Genomic DNA, 17,430 nt, shown 5'->3' on the forward strand with positions numbered 1-17,430 from the left:
ATCAAATTTTTTGTTGCTAATACTGTGCTCCTACCACACTATCTGAGTAACATGACTGGGAAAAACAGGCCGTGGTGAAAGGAAAATTAGGTTTGGTGTTCAAGGTGTACGTGAGGTAGGTGACAATGTTTGTGAAAGCACTAGTGAAGCAACATCACGTCCTATGCACAGACAAAAACTTATGTTACTGGACAGGCTACACCACTACCTTTCTTTGCCAGACGCACAACTGAAGAGGAGGAAGGTGATTCCAAGGTGTTAGATCCCAGTTGGCATGAACATAGAGGCACACAGCTGAGTAGGAAATCTGAGGACGAAAAGGTGTCCGTACATTGCAGACACGTAGTGAAGCAGCCACAACGAATGATGCATCCTCAGCCACAACTGTGCCTCTGACCAGCAGCGTCCGTGGATCTGCAGCTCGCAGGGGTGGTAAGGGCTGCCTAGCCTGGGCCTTTTTTGACATTGGAAAGGATGAGCCAACTCATGTAATCTGCCAACTTTGCAAAAAAAAAACTGAGTTGAGGTAAAAAGTGCAATAATTTGACTACTACATGTATGAACCTTCACATGCGCAATCAACATGCTTTACTGTGGGAATCCTACTATGCAAAATTGCGGAACAGCGGACCTCAACAACCATCAGCCGCCTCATCAATTGTATCTGCTGCTTCTTCTTTCTCCTCTTCTGTTACTGTGCCAACTACTGAGATGCAGGTCTTTGACCGCAGAACCTCGGGTTCTTTACCCACTCGAGTCACTCTGACTGAGAGGCCACCATCAGCTGTAACATAAGTGGACATTCCTGCTGTTTTTGACCGATCTCAGAGAATGATTACACCACAAGTTTCTCAATCCACAGAAATATTTATGCCTGCACCTCTCTCATGGTCCTGCACTTTGTCTGGTTCACTGTACGCCGCCCTCCCACCGCACTGCAGCAAGCCCACAGTTGTTTCTTCCTATGTATGACAAAGCTAAGAGGTTGAACTCCACCATCTCCAATTTGTTGGCCACAGAAATTCTGCCTTTCCGCCTGGTAGATACAGACGGTTTCCGAAAGCTGATGGCCGTCGCAGTCCCTCAGTACCAATTATTCAGTCGCCATTACTTTGCTAAGAAAGCTGTGCCTGCACTACACCAGCATGTCATAGACAACATCACCCATTCCTTGACAAAATCTCTGTCTGCCAAGGTGTATTTCAACACAGACACTTGGACGAGTAAGGGTGGCCAAGGGTGTTCCATCTCACTGACTGGGCACTGGGTGACTCTGGTGGCTGTGGGGACAGACGCTGCTCCACAAGTCTTGGAGTCTCTAAGGCTTGCAGGACAAACCTCTACATTTAACACTCCCTCCACTGCTTCTGCCTCTTCTATCTCCTCTAGGGCCTCCATCTATGCCCTCAATCTCTGCCTTAACGAGACACGTGTTTCAACAGTGCAGATTGAATGCACACCACTCACCGCAATCAGGCAGTCTTAAAATTTATATGCCTTGGAGATCCCAGTCATACAGCTGAAGAGTTGTTGACAGCTCTCCAGGCTGAGTTTGGCTTCGTTCACACTAGCGTTGTGCGCCGCTGCGTCGGCGACACAATGCACGCCAAAACGCAGCAAAACGCACACAAAAACGCTGCATTTTGCGACGCATGCGTCGGTTTTTGCCGAAATTTGGACGCAAGAAAAATGCAACTTGTTGCGTTTTCTTGGTCCGACGCTTGCGGCAAAAAAGACGCATGCGTCGCACAACGCATCACAAAAAGACGCATGCGTCCCCCATGTTAAATATAGGGGCGCATGACGCATGCGTTGCCGCTGCGTTGCCCGACGCAAACACGACGCAAAACGGGAAACGCCAGTGTGAACGTTACCTTTGATCAATGGTTGTCTCCGCTGAACCTATGGGTAATCTGGGTCTTCGGACCCCCAGCTCATATATGCCTCCCAAGGACAGTCCACCAATGGAATCCTTTATCTCTCTGGTTGAAAGGAACATTGATATTTTCAATCGGGATGTTAACCTGGGGAAATTTAATTTTCAGACCAACCTAACACCATCAGAAAGATCATCCTTAGATCAACTAGCTTCGGATAAAATGCTTGTTATAAAACCAGCCGATAAGGGTGGGGCCACAGTAATAATGGATAAGGACTGACTATTTGGAAGAAGTTTATAGTCAACTTAATAACAGAGATTTATAGAGCCATACCACACAATCCGGTTAATAAAATAGCCCAAAAGATCAAAACTGTTGTGGACTTCCATGAGTGTGAGGGCACTATAGATAAAAAAACTTAGAAATTTCCTTATTAAAACCAATCCGATCACCCCTATGTTTTACATTTTGCCCAAAATACACAAGAGGTTTTTTAAACCACCTGGACGTCCAATAGTTTCCCTAACTGATTCCATTTTAGCTCCTCCAGTGATAGTACTTGAGAAGATCCTCACACCTCTAGTTAAACTCACTAAATCCTTCATCTTGGACACAAATGAGTTTTTGGGCCCTCTTCCCATCTCCTCAATACTAGTAACTTGGGATGTTAGTAGTCTGTATACATCCATCACACATGATAAAGGGATGCAAGCCACATACAGACTCCGCAGTGAAGCTGGTATTGACATGATAACACAACAATTTTGTGCTGATTTATTTGGCCTGGTCCTCAAGGAAAATTACTTCATGTTTGAGGATACTTTCTATATTCAACAGCAGGGCACTGCTATGGGCTCGAATGTAGTGCCTCCGTATGCTATCGCCTACATTTCATCCTTTAAAAATGATTTTGTGTACACCCATCCTCTATTTCAGGCCCATTCGAGAGTTTGGCGTAGATACATAGACGATATCTTCTGCATTTGGGATGGTCCTTTAGAATCGCTCTTACAATTTGACAGGCATCTCAATAGCGTTTGGCCTGAATTGCAATTTTCCCTACAACACAACATAGAGCACATTAACTTCCTGGACACTTTGGTCTGTAAGGACTACAATGGTGAACTATCTATTGATCTATTCATTAAATCCACTGACAGGAACAGCCTACTGCATTATAACAGTTGTCACCCTCCCTCTATAAAGAACGCCATACCCAAGTCACAGTTTCAATGGGTCAACAGGATAGTTTCAGATGACAATACTAGAAAAATGAGATTGTTTGAGATGCATGACAAGTTCGCTAATAGGGGATATCCACATAGGATACTTGCAAAGCCCAGACAGGAGGGGGCCCCCACCAGGATAAATGATAGTGGAAAACGAATTCCATTTGTGAGTACGTTTCACCCCTTTTCTAATCTAATACAAACTACCATCAGACGTCACTGGAACTTACTCAACAAAAGCTATCCTGAGATCCCCGGAATTTAAACTGCCCTGCTTCCGCAGGGCAAGCAATTTAAAAGACAGATTAGTCAGGGCTGACATGGGCTCTAAAACCATTGTAGCCAAGCAGACGTTTCTACAGACCCAGAAACAGGGTACTTTCCCTTGCCTTAACTACCTACAATGTAACAATGTACAAAAAGGCCCTAAGGTCTTCCATCCTCACTTAGGTCAAGGAATTCCAATAAGAGGTTACTAGACATGTGAAGCCTCATATGTAGTATACCTTCTAAAGTGTCCTTGTGGTTTAGCCTATGTGGGTGAAACAACTCAACCAGTAAGGGATAGGATATCGCAGCATAAATCTACCATCCGCTGTAAAAAAACTCATTTGCCCCTACCATACCACTTCCATGAAAAAAAACATAATATCTAACATCTGAGGTTCCAGGTTATGGAGCAAATAGATTCCAACAGGAGAGGCCAAAACAGAATAAAAACCCTCAAGAAAAGGGAGGCATTCTGGATATTTACACTGCAGACCCTTGAGCCAAAAGGGCTCAATAGGGACTATGATGTTTCAGCCTTCTTATAGATATGTCTTGTATATTGTGATATAATATGTTTTTTATATTGCATTATATGTGGTTTATGCACCTAATCTCTTCTTCTCTATTTTAGAATCGTTAACCTTTGCACTTCTCATTTCACTGGGCACCGTTGACACTCATCATGGTACAGTATAATTATTATTATTATATTATTATTATACATTTTTATAGCGCCATTTATTCCATGGCGCTTTACATGTGAATACGGGGCAAATATAGACAATTACATTAATCTGTCTTTAAATAAGTACAGGCGCTTTGCTATAGTACAATATGGTTTTCTTCCCCATACGGGTCTTCTCACATCCTAGATTAATCCAGTTGTGCCTTACATATTTCCCCCTAACGCAGTGCATTTCATCAGGCATATATACAATGACACTGGCGGGTCACGGCTCAGCTACAGAACTCATTCACTCTGTTTTTCCCTTCCAAATGTGCAGTACACCTCTGCGCATGCGCAATCGGCACAGATGCGGTCACATGACCACTGTGATGTCATCACAGGCCGGGATTTAAACCCGGAAGTACCGCTCCATTACAGCGTTTTCCCCTGCTGCATGGCGCACTTGCACACTGGGACACAGGCAACACAGGGAGACGAGGCTGCGGCCGGACTCCCCTTCAGTTATTATACCTAACCGCTATACAATTTTATTTCCAGCGCGGTTCTTTTTGCAATAGTTTTGCCTTTTGCGCTGTCCTTGGCTTATGACGCCCAGCTGGTCTACAGGTATATGTCACTACTCTGCTTTTTTCTAAATACTGCCTTAGGCTACCTGTATTTTCCTATTAATTGCGCTTTCTCCCACATCGTGCTCTCCTCGTTGCGCTGTTCTCTTCCTGCCCTTCCTTACAGCACATACCCGCTGCAGCAGGTCCCTATAATTTGGACGCTCATGACCGCTTACAGAGCACCCCTTCACATCCAGGTACACCATTATTCAGTGCTGTTCATCTTCATCCTCAGCTATTTAGAACAAGATCATCACCGATGTTATATGACAATTTGTAACTGCTATTATGCATCATGTGACACTTCCTATGTTCTAAATTTTCTTTATTTTGTGTATACTTTTAGTTCATGTTAAAGAATGTTCTGATGAAGGTCCTGTGACGGACCGAAAACGTTCATAACCATTTTTGTCTGGATGCACAAATAAAATGAAGCTCTTTTTTGTTCAAATACTGAGTGCCAAGTTTATTATTATATCTATACAGGATTCAGGCAAAACCCACCGGGGGCGCAGTAAAGACAGTGTGAACAGGCCCTAATGGAAAGCACGGGCATTAGACATAAACTGCTGATCCCTATTATGGCGACTCTACAATTACAGAACTATATATGCAGCACATACACACAGATATACACTATACATGTACACATTATATATACTTTATAAATATAGAAACATTCACTACATATTGTATATACAGTATACAGACACATACAAATATAAAGTATATACACACAGAAACATTCAGTTTATATACAGTATGCTCACATACATATACGGTATATACAGTAGTTTGACAATAAATGGCTTCACCCAACCACTAATCATGAGTGGAGAAAAAGTTTTGGTGTTATCATTCATATTCTCTGAAAAAAGGCCAAGAAAGAAAAAATTCTGACAGGGTATGTAAACTTTTGAGCACAACTATATATTTATATATATACACACCGCAGATATACACAATCATACTATATACTGTATATATGCACACACATACTATATACACATATACACACACTGTATACTGTACATGTACACACACAGATACACATATATATGTATATTTACCAGGTCCTGCTGATTCACTTGTGCAGATGCCAGGACAGTAGTTTAGGAGCAGCCATGATGAGTAGAAAGGGACACAGAGAGGGTTGCAGACATCTTCCTGACCCCCACACCATCTAAACTGTGCTGTGCTGTGAGACGGCCCCTCCACCTCACTCTCACATTCTAACCCGACATTGCCGGCTATTAAAGTGAAATGAATATTCACTGCTCTCCACGCCCATGAGCTCATTTCTGTTTAGCAGTGGGCACAAGCTTTCGCCAGCAGCCGGCTCCTGCCTCCTGTCACCCGCTGCTCCCCCGCTGCTGGTGCTGGGCAGACCCCCTGACAGGCCCCATAGCAGCTGTGTGGTGTGCCGTTATTAGTGATACAACACTGGCTGTGGCCCCTGAGGCAGCGGGGGCCCTCAGCAGCTGCCGGCCCTGTATGCCAGCAGATGTCAGTGCCTGGGCCCACTGGAGAATGTTCTGGTGGGCCAGTCTGACCTGGTGTACATGTTTGGTATCTGCATGCTCATAATGACCTGGAGAATCATCATGGCAGGTCAGTTTTTGCATTTGGTGAACATAGTAAAAAAAAATAAATTGTGGAACTACACTTTTTTTTTGCAATTTCGCCGCAGTTTGATTTTTTCCCATTTTTCAGTACAATGGCATCAATCAAAAGTGCAATTCATCCTACAAAAAACAAGCCCTCACACGACCATAGTGACGAAAAATAACAAAGTTATGGGGCAAAAAACAGAAACACCTAAGGTGGTGAAGGGGTTAACTGATGTGATCTACTGGGTCACTTTATTATTATGGCGGAATTACAATTTGTTTTTCACCATTTCACTTCACTTGGGATTATTTTTTCTCCCATTTTTCTGCACATTATGTGTGTGGTAACATGAAGGGAGACTTTCATTGTTAGGCCAGCGTCACACTAGGCGTAAGACAATACGGTCCGTTTTTTACTGCCGTAATACGGCCGTAATACGCAGAAATGTTCCCAAAATAGTGGTCCGTATATCATCCGTAGGCAGTGTGTGTCAGCGTATTTTGTGCATGGCATCCTCCGTATGTAATCCGCATGGCATCCGTACTGCGAGATTTTCTCACAGGTTTGCAAAACCGACATCTAATGGATTTTTGGGCTCAAATGTTCGGTAAAACATATATACAGTATATATATATATATATATATATATATATATATATATATATATATATTATTGAGACACATATATATCTACATTTATAGAAAAGCTGGTAATTCAATTGCCGGCTTTTCATTTCTCCTTCACAAACCCGACATGATATGAGACATGGTTTACATACATTAAACCATCTCTTATCCCTTTTTTTTTTTTGCATATTCCACACTACTGTTAGTAGTGTGTATATGCAAAATTTGGGCGCTCTAGCTATTAAATTAAAGGGTTAAATGGCGGAAAAAATTGGCGTGGGCTCCCGCACAATTTTCTCAGACAGAGCGGTAAAGCCAGTGACTGAGGGCAGATATTAATAGCCTGGAGAGGGTCCACGGTTATTGCCCCCCCCCACTAAAAACATCAACCCCCAGCCACCCCAGAAAAGGTACATCTGGAAGATGCACCTATTCTGGCACTTGGCCACTCTCTTCCCACTCCCGTGTAGCGGTGGGATATGGGGTAATGAAGGGTTAATGTCACCTTGCTATTGTAAGGTGACATTAAGCCAGTTTAATAATGGAGAGGCGTCATTTATGACACCTATCCATTATTAATCCAATAGAATGAAATGGTTAATAAAACACACACACACATTATTACAAAGTACTTTAATGAAATAAAGACACAGGGTGTTTTAATATTTTATTATTCTCTTAATCCACCTGAAGACCCTCGTTCTGTAAAAAAGGAAAAATAAAAAAACAACAATATTCCATACCTTCCGTCGTTCGGGCAGTCCCACGATGTAAATCCATCTGAAGGGGTTAAATCATTTTACAGCCAGGAGCTTTGCTAATGCAGCTGTGCTGGTGGTTGTAAAAAGACGGGGAATGAATGGAGTGCAGGGGAATGTCCTGTAGTTACCTTGAGTCGCGGTGATGCGCCCTCTGCTGGATGTCCTTATATGAACTCGAGCCTGTGAAAAGTTCCCACGCTCGAGTTCATATGAGTTCATCCAGTAGAGGGCGCATCACCGCGACTCAAGGTAACTACAGGTCACCCTGCTTTCCATTCATTCCCCAGGGTTTTACAGGCACGAGTACTTTGTAATAATGTGTGTGTGTTTTAGTAACCATTTCATACTATTGGATTAATAATGGATAGGTGTCATAGGTGACTGCTACAGGGGAGTGGGAAGGGAGTGGCCAAGTGCCAGAATAGGCGCATCTTCCAGATGTGCCTTTTCTGTGGTGGCTGGGGGCAGATGTTTGTAGCTGGGGGGGCCAATAACCATGGACCCTCTCTAGGCTATTAATATCTGCCCTCAGTCACTGGCTTTACCGCTCTGGCTGAGAAAATTGCACGGGAGCCCACGCCAATTTTTTCCGTGATTTAACCCTTTAATTTAATAGCTAGAGCGCCCAAATTTTGCATATACACACTACTAACATTAGTAGTGTGGAATATGCAAAAAAAAAAAGGATATGAGATGGTTTACTGTATGTAAACCATGTCTCATATCATGTCGGGTTTGTGAAGGAGAAATGAAAAGCCGGCAATTGAATTACCAGCTTTTCTCTCTAACACCGCTGCGTATTTCTCGCAAGTCACACTGCTGGTCCGTGTGTAATCCGTATTTTTCTTGCCCCCATAGACTTTCATTGGCGTATTTTTTGCTCAATACGCTGACAAACGCAGCATGCTGCGATTTTCTATGCCCGTACAATACCGTATATTACGGATGCGTAATATACGGCTGATAGGAGCAGCCCCATAGAGATTCATTGGGCCGTGTGTAATGCGTATTTTACGGACGTATTTTCTGCGCTCATACGTCCGTAAAACTCACTAGTGTGACGCCGGCCTTACTTTTCATCCTGCAACAATCAGTCCTTCATGGGAAAATAATGTTTTATGATTTTTGGAAAGGAAAAAGGAAGAAATTGGAAAATGTCCCAGTCTCCAAGGGGTTAAGAGGTGTGACCTAGAGGAGATCCCAGGAATATACATTACACAGCAGCAGGGCGAGTGTTTCCTGTGTCAAGCAAAAAAAAGGGAAGAAGCCAGCACTGCTTATGGTCAGAACGCAATAACTGAAGTGCAATTGCACATAAATTCTAACTGTATTTCAAATATGAGACATTTAGCAAACAATTGATCAATTCTTTGAGCTACCCCGCCACTTCACGGCAATCTCATAATGGGGCAGTCCTAATCTTCGTATTTTATTTACGTTGTGCCATTATGGCTTCCTGAATGTATAAAAAAAAAAAAAAAAAAGGACCACATTAAATGCGAACTGTACCTGGAGCATTTTCAGAATCACTCCCTTGGTGCCAGGAAAGGCAAGCGCAGGTAAAGGCCGATCAGGTCCAGTGCGGACATTTCAGATCTGGCTTCCACACTGCCAAACCCGCACCAAAGATGAAGGGTGAGACAGGCTGAGACACAGGTGCACAATTAACTTGAGCCTGAGGCGGGGCAGGGCTGCTGTGTGTGTGCACAGCAGCCTATCAATCACAGTGAACACAGAAAGAATGGCGCACATAACCCAGCGTGCACGGCAACAGTGGTGGTCAGCCACATACCAATGCAAAGCAAAAAAAAGGGAAGAAGCCAGCACTGCTTATGGTCAGAACGCAATAACTGAAGTGCAATTGCACATAAATTCTAACTGTATTTCAAATATGAGACATTTAGCAAACAATTGATCAATTCTTTGAGCTACCCCGCCACTTCACGGCAATCTCATAATGGGGCAGTCCTAATCTTCGTATTTTATTTACGTTGTGCCATTATGGCTTCCTGAATGTATAAAAAAAAAAAAAAAAAAGGACCACATTAAATGCGAACTGTACCTGGAGCATTTTCAGAATCACTCCCTTGGTGCCAGGAAAGGCAAGCGCAGGTAAAGGCCGATCAGGTCCAGTGCGGACATTTCAGATCTGGCTTCCACACTGCCAAACCCGCACCAAAGATGAAGGGTGAGACAGGCTGAGACACAGGTGCACAATTAACTTGAGCCTGAGGCGGGGCAGGGCTGCTGTGAGTGTGCACAGCAGCCTATCAATCACAGTGAACACAGAAAGAATGGCGCACATAACCCAGCGTGCACGGCAACAGTGGTGGTCAGCCACATACCAATGCAAAGCAAAAAAAAGGGAAGAAGCCAGCACTGCTTATGGTCAGAACGCAATAACTGAAGTGCAATTGCACATAAATTCTAACTGTATTTCAAATATGAGACATTTAGCAAACAATTGATCAATTCTTTGAGCTACCCCGCCACTTCACGGCAATCTCATAATGGGGCAGTCCTAATCTTCGTATTTTATTTACGTTGTGCCATTATGGCTTCCTGAATGTATAAAAAAAAAAAAAAAAAAGGACCACATTAAATGCGAACTGTACCTGGAGCATTTTCAGAATCACTCCCTTGGTGCCAGGAAAGGCAAGCGCAGGTAAAGGCCGATCAGGTCCAGTGCGGACATTTCAGATCTGGCTTCCACACTGCCAAACCCGCACCAAAGATGAAGGGTGAGACAGGCTGAGACACAGGTGCACAATTAACTTGAGCCTGAGGCGGGGCAGGGCTGCTGTGTGTGTGCACAGCAGCCTATCAATCACAGTGAACACAGAAAGAATGGCGCACATAACCCAGCGTGCACGGCAACAGTGGTGGTCAGCCACATACCAATGCAAAGCAAAAAAAAGGGAAGAAGCCAGCACTGCTTATGGTCAGAACGCAATAACTGAAGTGCAATTGCACATAAATTCTAACTGTATTTCAAATATGAGACATTTAGCAAACAATTGATCAATTCTTTGAGCTACCCCGCCACTTCACGGCAATCTCATAATGGGGCAGTCCTAATCTTCGTATTTTATTTACGTTGTGCCATTATGGCTTCCTGAATGTATAAAAAAAAAAAAAAAAAAGGACCACATTAAATGCGAACTGTACCTGGAGCATTTTCAGAATCACTCCCTTGGTGCCAGGAAAGGCAAGCGCAGGTAAAGGCCGATCAGGTCCAGTGCGGACATTTCAGATCTGGCTTCCACACTGCCAAACCCGCACCAAAGATGAAGGGTGAGACAGGCTGAGACACAGGTGCACAATTAACTTGAGCCTGAGGCGGGGCAGGGCTGCTGTGTGTGTGCACAGCAGCCTATCAATCACAGTGAACACAGAAAGAATGGCGCACATAACCCAGCGTGCACGGCAACAGTGGTGGTCAGCCACATACCAATGCAAAGCAAAAAAAAGGGAAGAAGCCAGCACTGCTTATGGTCAGAACGCAATAACTGAAGTGCAATTGCACATAAATTCTAACTGTATTTCAAATATGAGACGAAATACGAAGATTAGGACTGCCCCATTATGAGATTGCCGTGAAGTGGCGGGGTAGCTCAAAGAATTGATCAATTGTTTGCTAAATGTCTCATATTTGAAATACAGTTAGAATTTATGTGCAATTGCACTTCAGTTATTGCGTTCTGACCATAAGCAGTGCTGGCTTCTTCCCTTTTTTTTTGCTTTGCATTGGTATGTGGCTGACCACCACTGTTGCCGCGCACGCTGGGTTATGTGCGCCATTCTTTCTGTGTTCACTGTGATTGATAGGCTGCTGTGCACACACACAGCAGCCCTGCCCCGCCTCAGGCTCAAGTTAATTGTGCACCTGTGTCTCAGCCTGTCTCACCCTTCATCTTTGGTGCGGGTTTGGCAGTGTGGAAGCCAGATCTGAAATGTCCGCACTGGACCTGATCGGCCTTTACCTGCGCTTGCCTTTCCTGGCACCAAGGGAGTGATTCTGAAAATGCTCCAGGTACAGTTCGCATTTAATGTGGTCCTTTTTTTTTTATATACATTCAGGAAGCCATAATGGCACAACGTAAATAAAATACGAAGATTAGGACTGCCCCATTATGAGATTGCCGTGAAGTGGCGGGGTAGCTCAAAGAATTGATCAATTGTTTGCTAAATGTCTCATATTTGAAATACAGTTAGAATTTATGTGCAATTGCACTTCAGTTATTGCGTTCTGACCATAAGCAGTGCTGGCTTCTTCCCTTTTTTTTTGCTTTGCATTGGTATGTGGCTGACCACCACTGTTGCCGCGCACGCTGGGTTATGTGCGCCATTCTTTCTGTGTTCACTGTGATTGATAGGCTGCTGTGCACACACACAGCAGCCCTGCCCCGCCTCAGGCTCAAGTTAATTGTGCACCTGTGTCTCAGCCTGTCTCACCCTTCATCTTTGGTGCGGGTTTGGCAGTGTGGAAGCCAGATCTGAAATGTCCGCACTGGACCTGATCGGCCTTTACCTGCGCTTGCCTTTCCTGGCACCAAGGGAGTGATTCTGAAAATGCTCCAGGTACAGTTCGCATTTAATGTGGTCCTTTTTTTTTTATATACATTCAGGAAGCCATAATGGCACAACGTAAATAAAATACGAAGATTAGGACTGCCCCATTATGAGATTGCCGTGAAGTGGCGGGGTAGCTCAAAGAATTGATCAATTGTTTGCTAAATGTCTCATATTTGAAATACAGTTAGAATTTATGTGCAATTGCACTTCAGTTATTGCGTTCTGACCATAAGCAGTGCTGGCTTCTTCCCTTTTTTTTTGCTTTGCATTGGTATGTGGCTGACCACCACTGTTGCCGCGCACGCTGGGTTATGTGCGCCATTCTTTCTGTGTTCACTGTGATTGATAGGCTGCTGTGCACACACACAGCAGCCCTGCCCCGCCTCAGGCTCAAGTTAATTGTGCACCTGTGTCTCAGCCTGTCTCACCCTTCATCTTTGGTGCGGGTTTGGCAGTGTGGAAGCCAGATCTGAAATGTCCGCACTGGACCTGATCGGCCTTTACCTGCGCTTGCCTTTCCTGGCACCAAGGGAGTGATTCTGAAAATGCTCCAGGTACAGTTCGCATTTAATGTGGTCCTTTTTTTTTTATATACATTCAGGAAGCCATAATGGCACAACGTAAATAAAATACGAAGATTAGGACTGCCCCATTATGAGATTGCCGTGAAGTGGCGGGGTAGCTCAAAGAATTGATCAATTGTTTGCTAAATGTCTCATATTTGAAATACAGTTAGAATTTATGTGCAATTGCACTTCAGTTATTGCGTTCTGACCATAAGCAGTGCTGGCTTCTTCCCTTTTTTTTTGCTTTGCATTGGTATGTGGCTGACCACCACTGTTGCCGCGCACGCTGGGTTATGTGCGCCATTCTTTCTGTGTTCACTGTGATTGATAGGCTGCTGTGCACACACACAGCAGCCCTGCCCCGCCTCAGGCTCAAGTTAATTGTGCACCTGTGTCTCAGCCTGTCTCACCCTTCATCTTTGGTGCGGGTTTGGCAGTGTGGAAGCCAGATCTGAAATGTCCGCACTGGACCTGATCGGCCTTTACCTGCGCTTGCCTTTCCTGGCACCAAGGGAGTGATTCTGAAAATGCTCCAGGTACAGTTCGCATTTAATGTGGTCCTTTTTTTTTTATATACATTCAGGAAGCCATAATGGCACAACGTAAATAAAATACGAAGATTAGGACTGCCCCATTATGAGATTGCCGTGAAGTGGCGGGGTAGCTCAAAGAATTGATCAATTGTTTGCTAAATGTCTCATATTTGAAATACAGTTAGAATTTATGTGCAATTGCACTTCAGTTATTGCGTTCTGACCATAAGCAGTGCTGGCTTCTTCCCTTTTTTTTTGCTTTGCATTGGTATGTGGCTGACCACCACTGTTGCCGCGCACGCTGGGTTATGTGCGCCATTCTTTCTGTGTTCACTGTGATTGATAGGCTGCTGTGCACACACACAGCAGCCCTGCCCCGCCTCAGGCTCAAGTTAATTGTGCACCTGTGTCTCAGCCTGTCTCACCCTTCATCTTTGGTGCGGGTTTGGCAGTGTGGAAGCCAGATCTGAAATGTCCGCACTGGACCTGATCGGCCTTTACCTGCGCTTGCCTTTCCTGGCACCAAGGGAGTGATTCTGAAAATGCTCCAGGTACAGTTCGCATTTAATGTGGTCCTTTTTTTTTTATATACATTCAGGAAGCCATAATGGCACAACGTAAATAAAATACGAAGATTAGGACTGCCCCATTATGAGATTGCCGTGAAGTGGCGGGGTAGCTCAAAGAATTGATCAATTGTTTGCTAAATGTCTCATATTTGAAATACAGTTAGAATTTATGTGCAATTGCACTTCAGTTATTGCGTTCTGACCATAAGCAGTGCTGGCTTCTTCCCTTTTTTTTTGCTTTGCATTGGTATGTGGCTGACCACCACTGTTGCCGCGCACGCTGGGTTATGTGCGCCATTCTTTCTGTGTTCACTGTGATTGATAGGCTGCTGTGCACACACACAGCAGCCCTGCCCCGCCTCAGGCTCAAGTTAATTGTGCACCTGTGTCTCAGCCTGTCTCACCCTTCATCTTTGGTGCGGGTTTGGCAGTGTGGAAGCCAGATCTGAAATGTCCGCACTGGACCTGATCGGCCTTTACCTGCGCTTGCCTTTCCTGGCACCAAGGGAGTGATTCTGAAAATGCTCCAGGTACAGTTCGCATTTAATGTGGTCCCTTTTTTTTTTATATACATTCAGGAAGCCATAATGGCACAACGTAAATAAAATACGAAGATTAGGACTGCCCCATTATGAGATTGCCGTGAAGTGGCGGGGTAGCTCAAAGAATTGATCAATTGTTTGCTAAATGTCTCATATTTGAAATACAGTTAGAATTTATGTGCAATTGCACTTCAGTTATTGCGTTCTGACCATAAGCAGTGCTGGCTTCTTCCCTTTTTTTTTTGTTTCCTGTGTCTCCTCGCTCTCTGCCCAGGTCATTAGGATGGTCACCGAAGGCTCTTTCCAGCCTGAAGGGGATGGAGGTGAGGAAACCGTGTTGGAAATCCGCTGTCAGAAACACATAAATGATCGGATTCAGGCAACTGTTCAGACAAGCCAGGCTGATAATGAAAGCGTGTCCTATATAGGATGCTATACGATACCACAATGTTATGTTATACCGATAATATGATTCTATGTAATCTCTATAATACAAGTATATTACTGGGCAGATGTAAAATGGAAACCAGCAGATGAAAAAACACGATATAACAGCGGTGATGATCCTGGAGGATCTCTGAGATCTCTGGGATCTCTTACTTTTTCTAAGTTTGTAGAAAATGGTGACATAAGAGATGACGATGATGAAAAAGGGGATCACACACATTATAACTAATCTGATCAAGTGAGTGGTCAGATGTACCTCTGGGTTATAAGGAGATATGACATAACCATATACACACCATTCACCTAGATGACCTACATGGCAGTGATACACGTAATACAGAGCACCGGCCACAGTGACGCTCAGCCCCCAGATGATCGCTGCACTGATTCTCACCAGGTTACGAGATCTATGGACTTTGGCCCAGAATGGACACATGACAGACACCCAGCGGTCAATACTCATGGCCGTCAGGAGGAGAACACTGGCGCTCATGTTCACATTAAACAGAAACATGTTCACTGTACAAAGTGCAGGATCTGTGATGTGTGAGAAATCTGCAGCCCAGTCAGCAATTCTCAGGGGGAGAGAGGAGCAGCACAGGAAGTCCGCGATGGCCAGGTGGAGGAACCACACGGCGTTGATTGTGTTCTTCATCCTGAATCCGGCAATCCAGATGACTAATCCATTACCGATAATCCCGAGAGCAAAAACAATGCTGTATAATGTAATGGACGTCTTCTGCATAATCTTATAATAATAATCTCTCTTGTCGTATCCGCCAGATGACCTGAGGAGACAGAACAGGGCAGACATTAGGGGAATGAAGAGTTTATAGTTCCATGAGTTTCCCCCTTGTACCTGGAGGACGGGGCTGACATCACAGTGGGGTCACACTGTAGGAAGGTAATAAGGCTAATATGTAATACATACGGCCGTACATCCAGACACCTCCCAGGTAGAGGGACGGACCATGCACATTATGGCCACGCACCTGACCACGCCCATTTCTCATTTCTTTATCCCCCGGCAGCTGGAGCTGTCAGAGGGGCGCTGGCAGTTAGGGACATTCAGCAGACGCCTGAGACTGCCGGGGGTAGACCCAAATCTAGGACTGTCTGCTGTATCCGGCACAGGTGGGACTAGAGATGGATCCCAGTGTAACCAGCCAGATTACCCCCGCCCAGAACATACCCGGGGTTACAGTGGCCTAGGCCAGATTATACCCCCTGCCCAGAATATACCTGGGGTTACACTGGCCTAGGCCAGATTATACCCCCCGCCCAGAATATACCCGGGGTTAACAGTGGCCTAGGCCAGATTATACCCCCCGCCCAGAATATACCCAGGGTTACAGTGGCCTAGCCCAGATTATACCCCCTGCCCAGAATATACCCGGGGTTACACTGGCCAAGGCCAGATTATACCTCACGCCCAGAATATACCCGGGGTTTACAGTGGCCTAGGCCAGATTATACCCCCCGCCCAGAATATACCTGGGGTTACAGTGGCCTAAGCCAGATTATACCACCTGCCCAGAATATACCCGGGGTTACAGTGGCCTAGGCCAGATTATACCCCCCACCCAGAATAAACCCAGGGTTACCATTGCCCACAGGGCCCCAGGCAGCACACGGGGTCCCAGGGAGCACCCAGGGGCCCCATAAAGCACACAGGGCCCCAGGCAGCAAACCGGGTGCAGAGACAGTGAATGGGGTCCCACGCAGCACACGGGGGGCAGAGACCCACGGGGGCCCCAGGTAGTGCACAGGACCCCTGGAAGCGCACGGGGCCCCAAGCAGCGCACAGGGTGGCAGAGACAGCACATGGGGCCCCAGATAGCGTACTGGGCCCCAGGCAGCACACAGGGGCCCCTGGCAGCACACAGGAGCCCCAGGCAGCGCACAGAGCCCCAGGCAGCACACAGGGACCACAGGCAGCACACAGGGGCCCCAGGCAAGCACAGGTGGCTCCACTCTGTACACGTGTCTCCGATCCGTACACCAAGTTCACACACGGCTCCGCTCCGTACACATTGTATACACACGGCCAGGGCCGGCCCGAGAGATTACGGCGCCCTAGGCAAAACTATTTTGTTCCGCCCCTACTATTCTTGGCAGTAGATGAAAACTTGGGATATAAATTTAGGAGCAAAATAAACCACAACAACAATGATTAATTAACTCTCTCCTAACTCTTTAATCTTCTGAGAAGTTCCGTCAGGAACAATATTCGCACTAACTCGTAATGGAACAATGTGCCTGTCAGGTGCAGGCTAGAAAAATGCCTAGAATATCTAATTTTCTCAATTTCAGTGATCTAAAAGTGATCAGAGACCTTCATAGGGATGTAATAAAAGAGACTACACATTATCAGGTGCAAAACAAACCCATTTACTCAACATAAAAGTAATCTGAAGCAAGAAAGAGAATATGCATTAGGGAACAATGTGCATGAGAAGCACACTTTCATTTGTAAGTAGTGTTGAGCGATACCTTCCGATATCGGTAAGTATCGGTATCGGAT

At 45.2% G+C, this 17,430-nt stretch overlaps 1 protein-coding gene across 1 annotated transcript; it reads right to left on the reverse strand.

Moving 5' to 3' along the window:
- Positions 1 to 632: 632 nt before the first annotated feature.
- LOC138666528 (C3a anaphylatoxin chemotactic receptor-like) lies at positions 633 to 15,912 on the reverse strand. Its single transcript, XM_069754743.1, has 3 exons — positions 15,899 to 15,912; positions 14,670 to 15,694; positions 633 to 784 (listed from the first exon to the last, which is right to left on the reverse strand). The coding sequence occupies exons 1-3, from the start codon at positions 15,910 to 15,912 to the stop codon at positions 633 to 635; spliced, it is 1,191 nt and encodes a 396-aa protein (XP_069610844.1).
- Between the last annotated feature and the right edge of the window lie 1,518 nt (positions 15,913 to 17,430).

This window comes from Ranitomeya imitator, chromosome 2 (assembly GCF_032444005.1).
Source record: "Ranitomeya imitator isolate aRanImi1 chromosome 2, aRanImi1.pri, whole genome shotgun sequence".
Taxonomy (NCBI): Eukaryota; Metazoa; Chordata; class Amphibia; order Anura; family Dendrobatidae; genus Ranitomeya; species Ranitomeya imitator.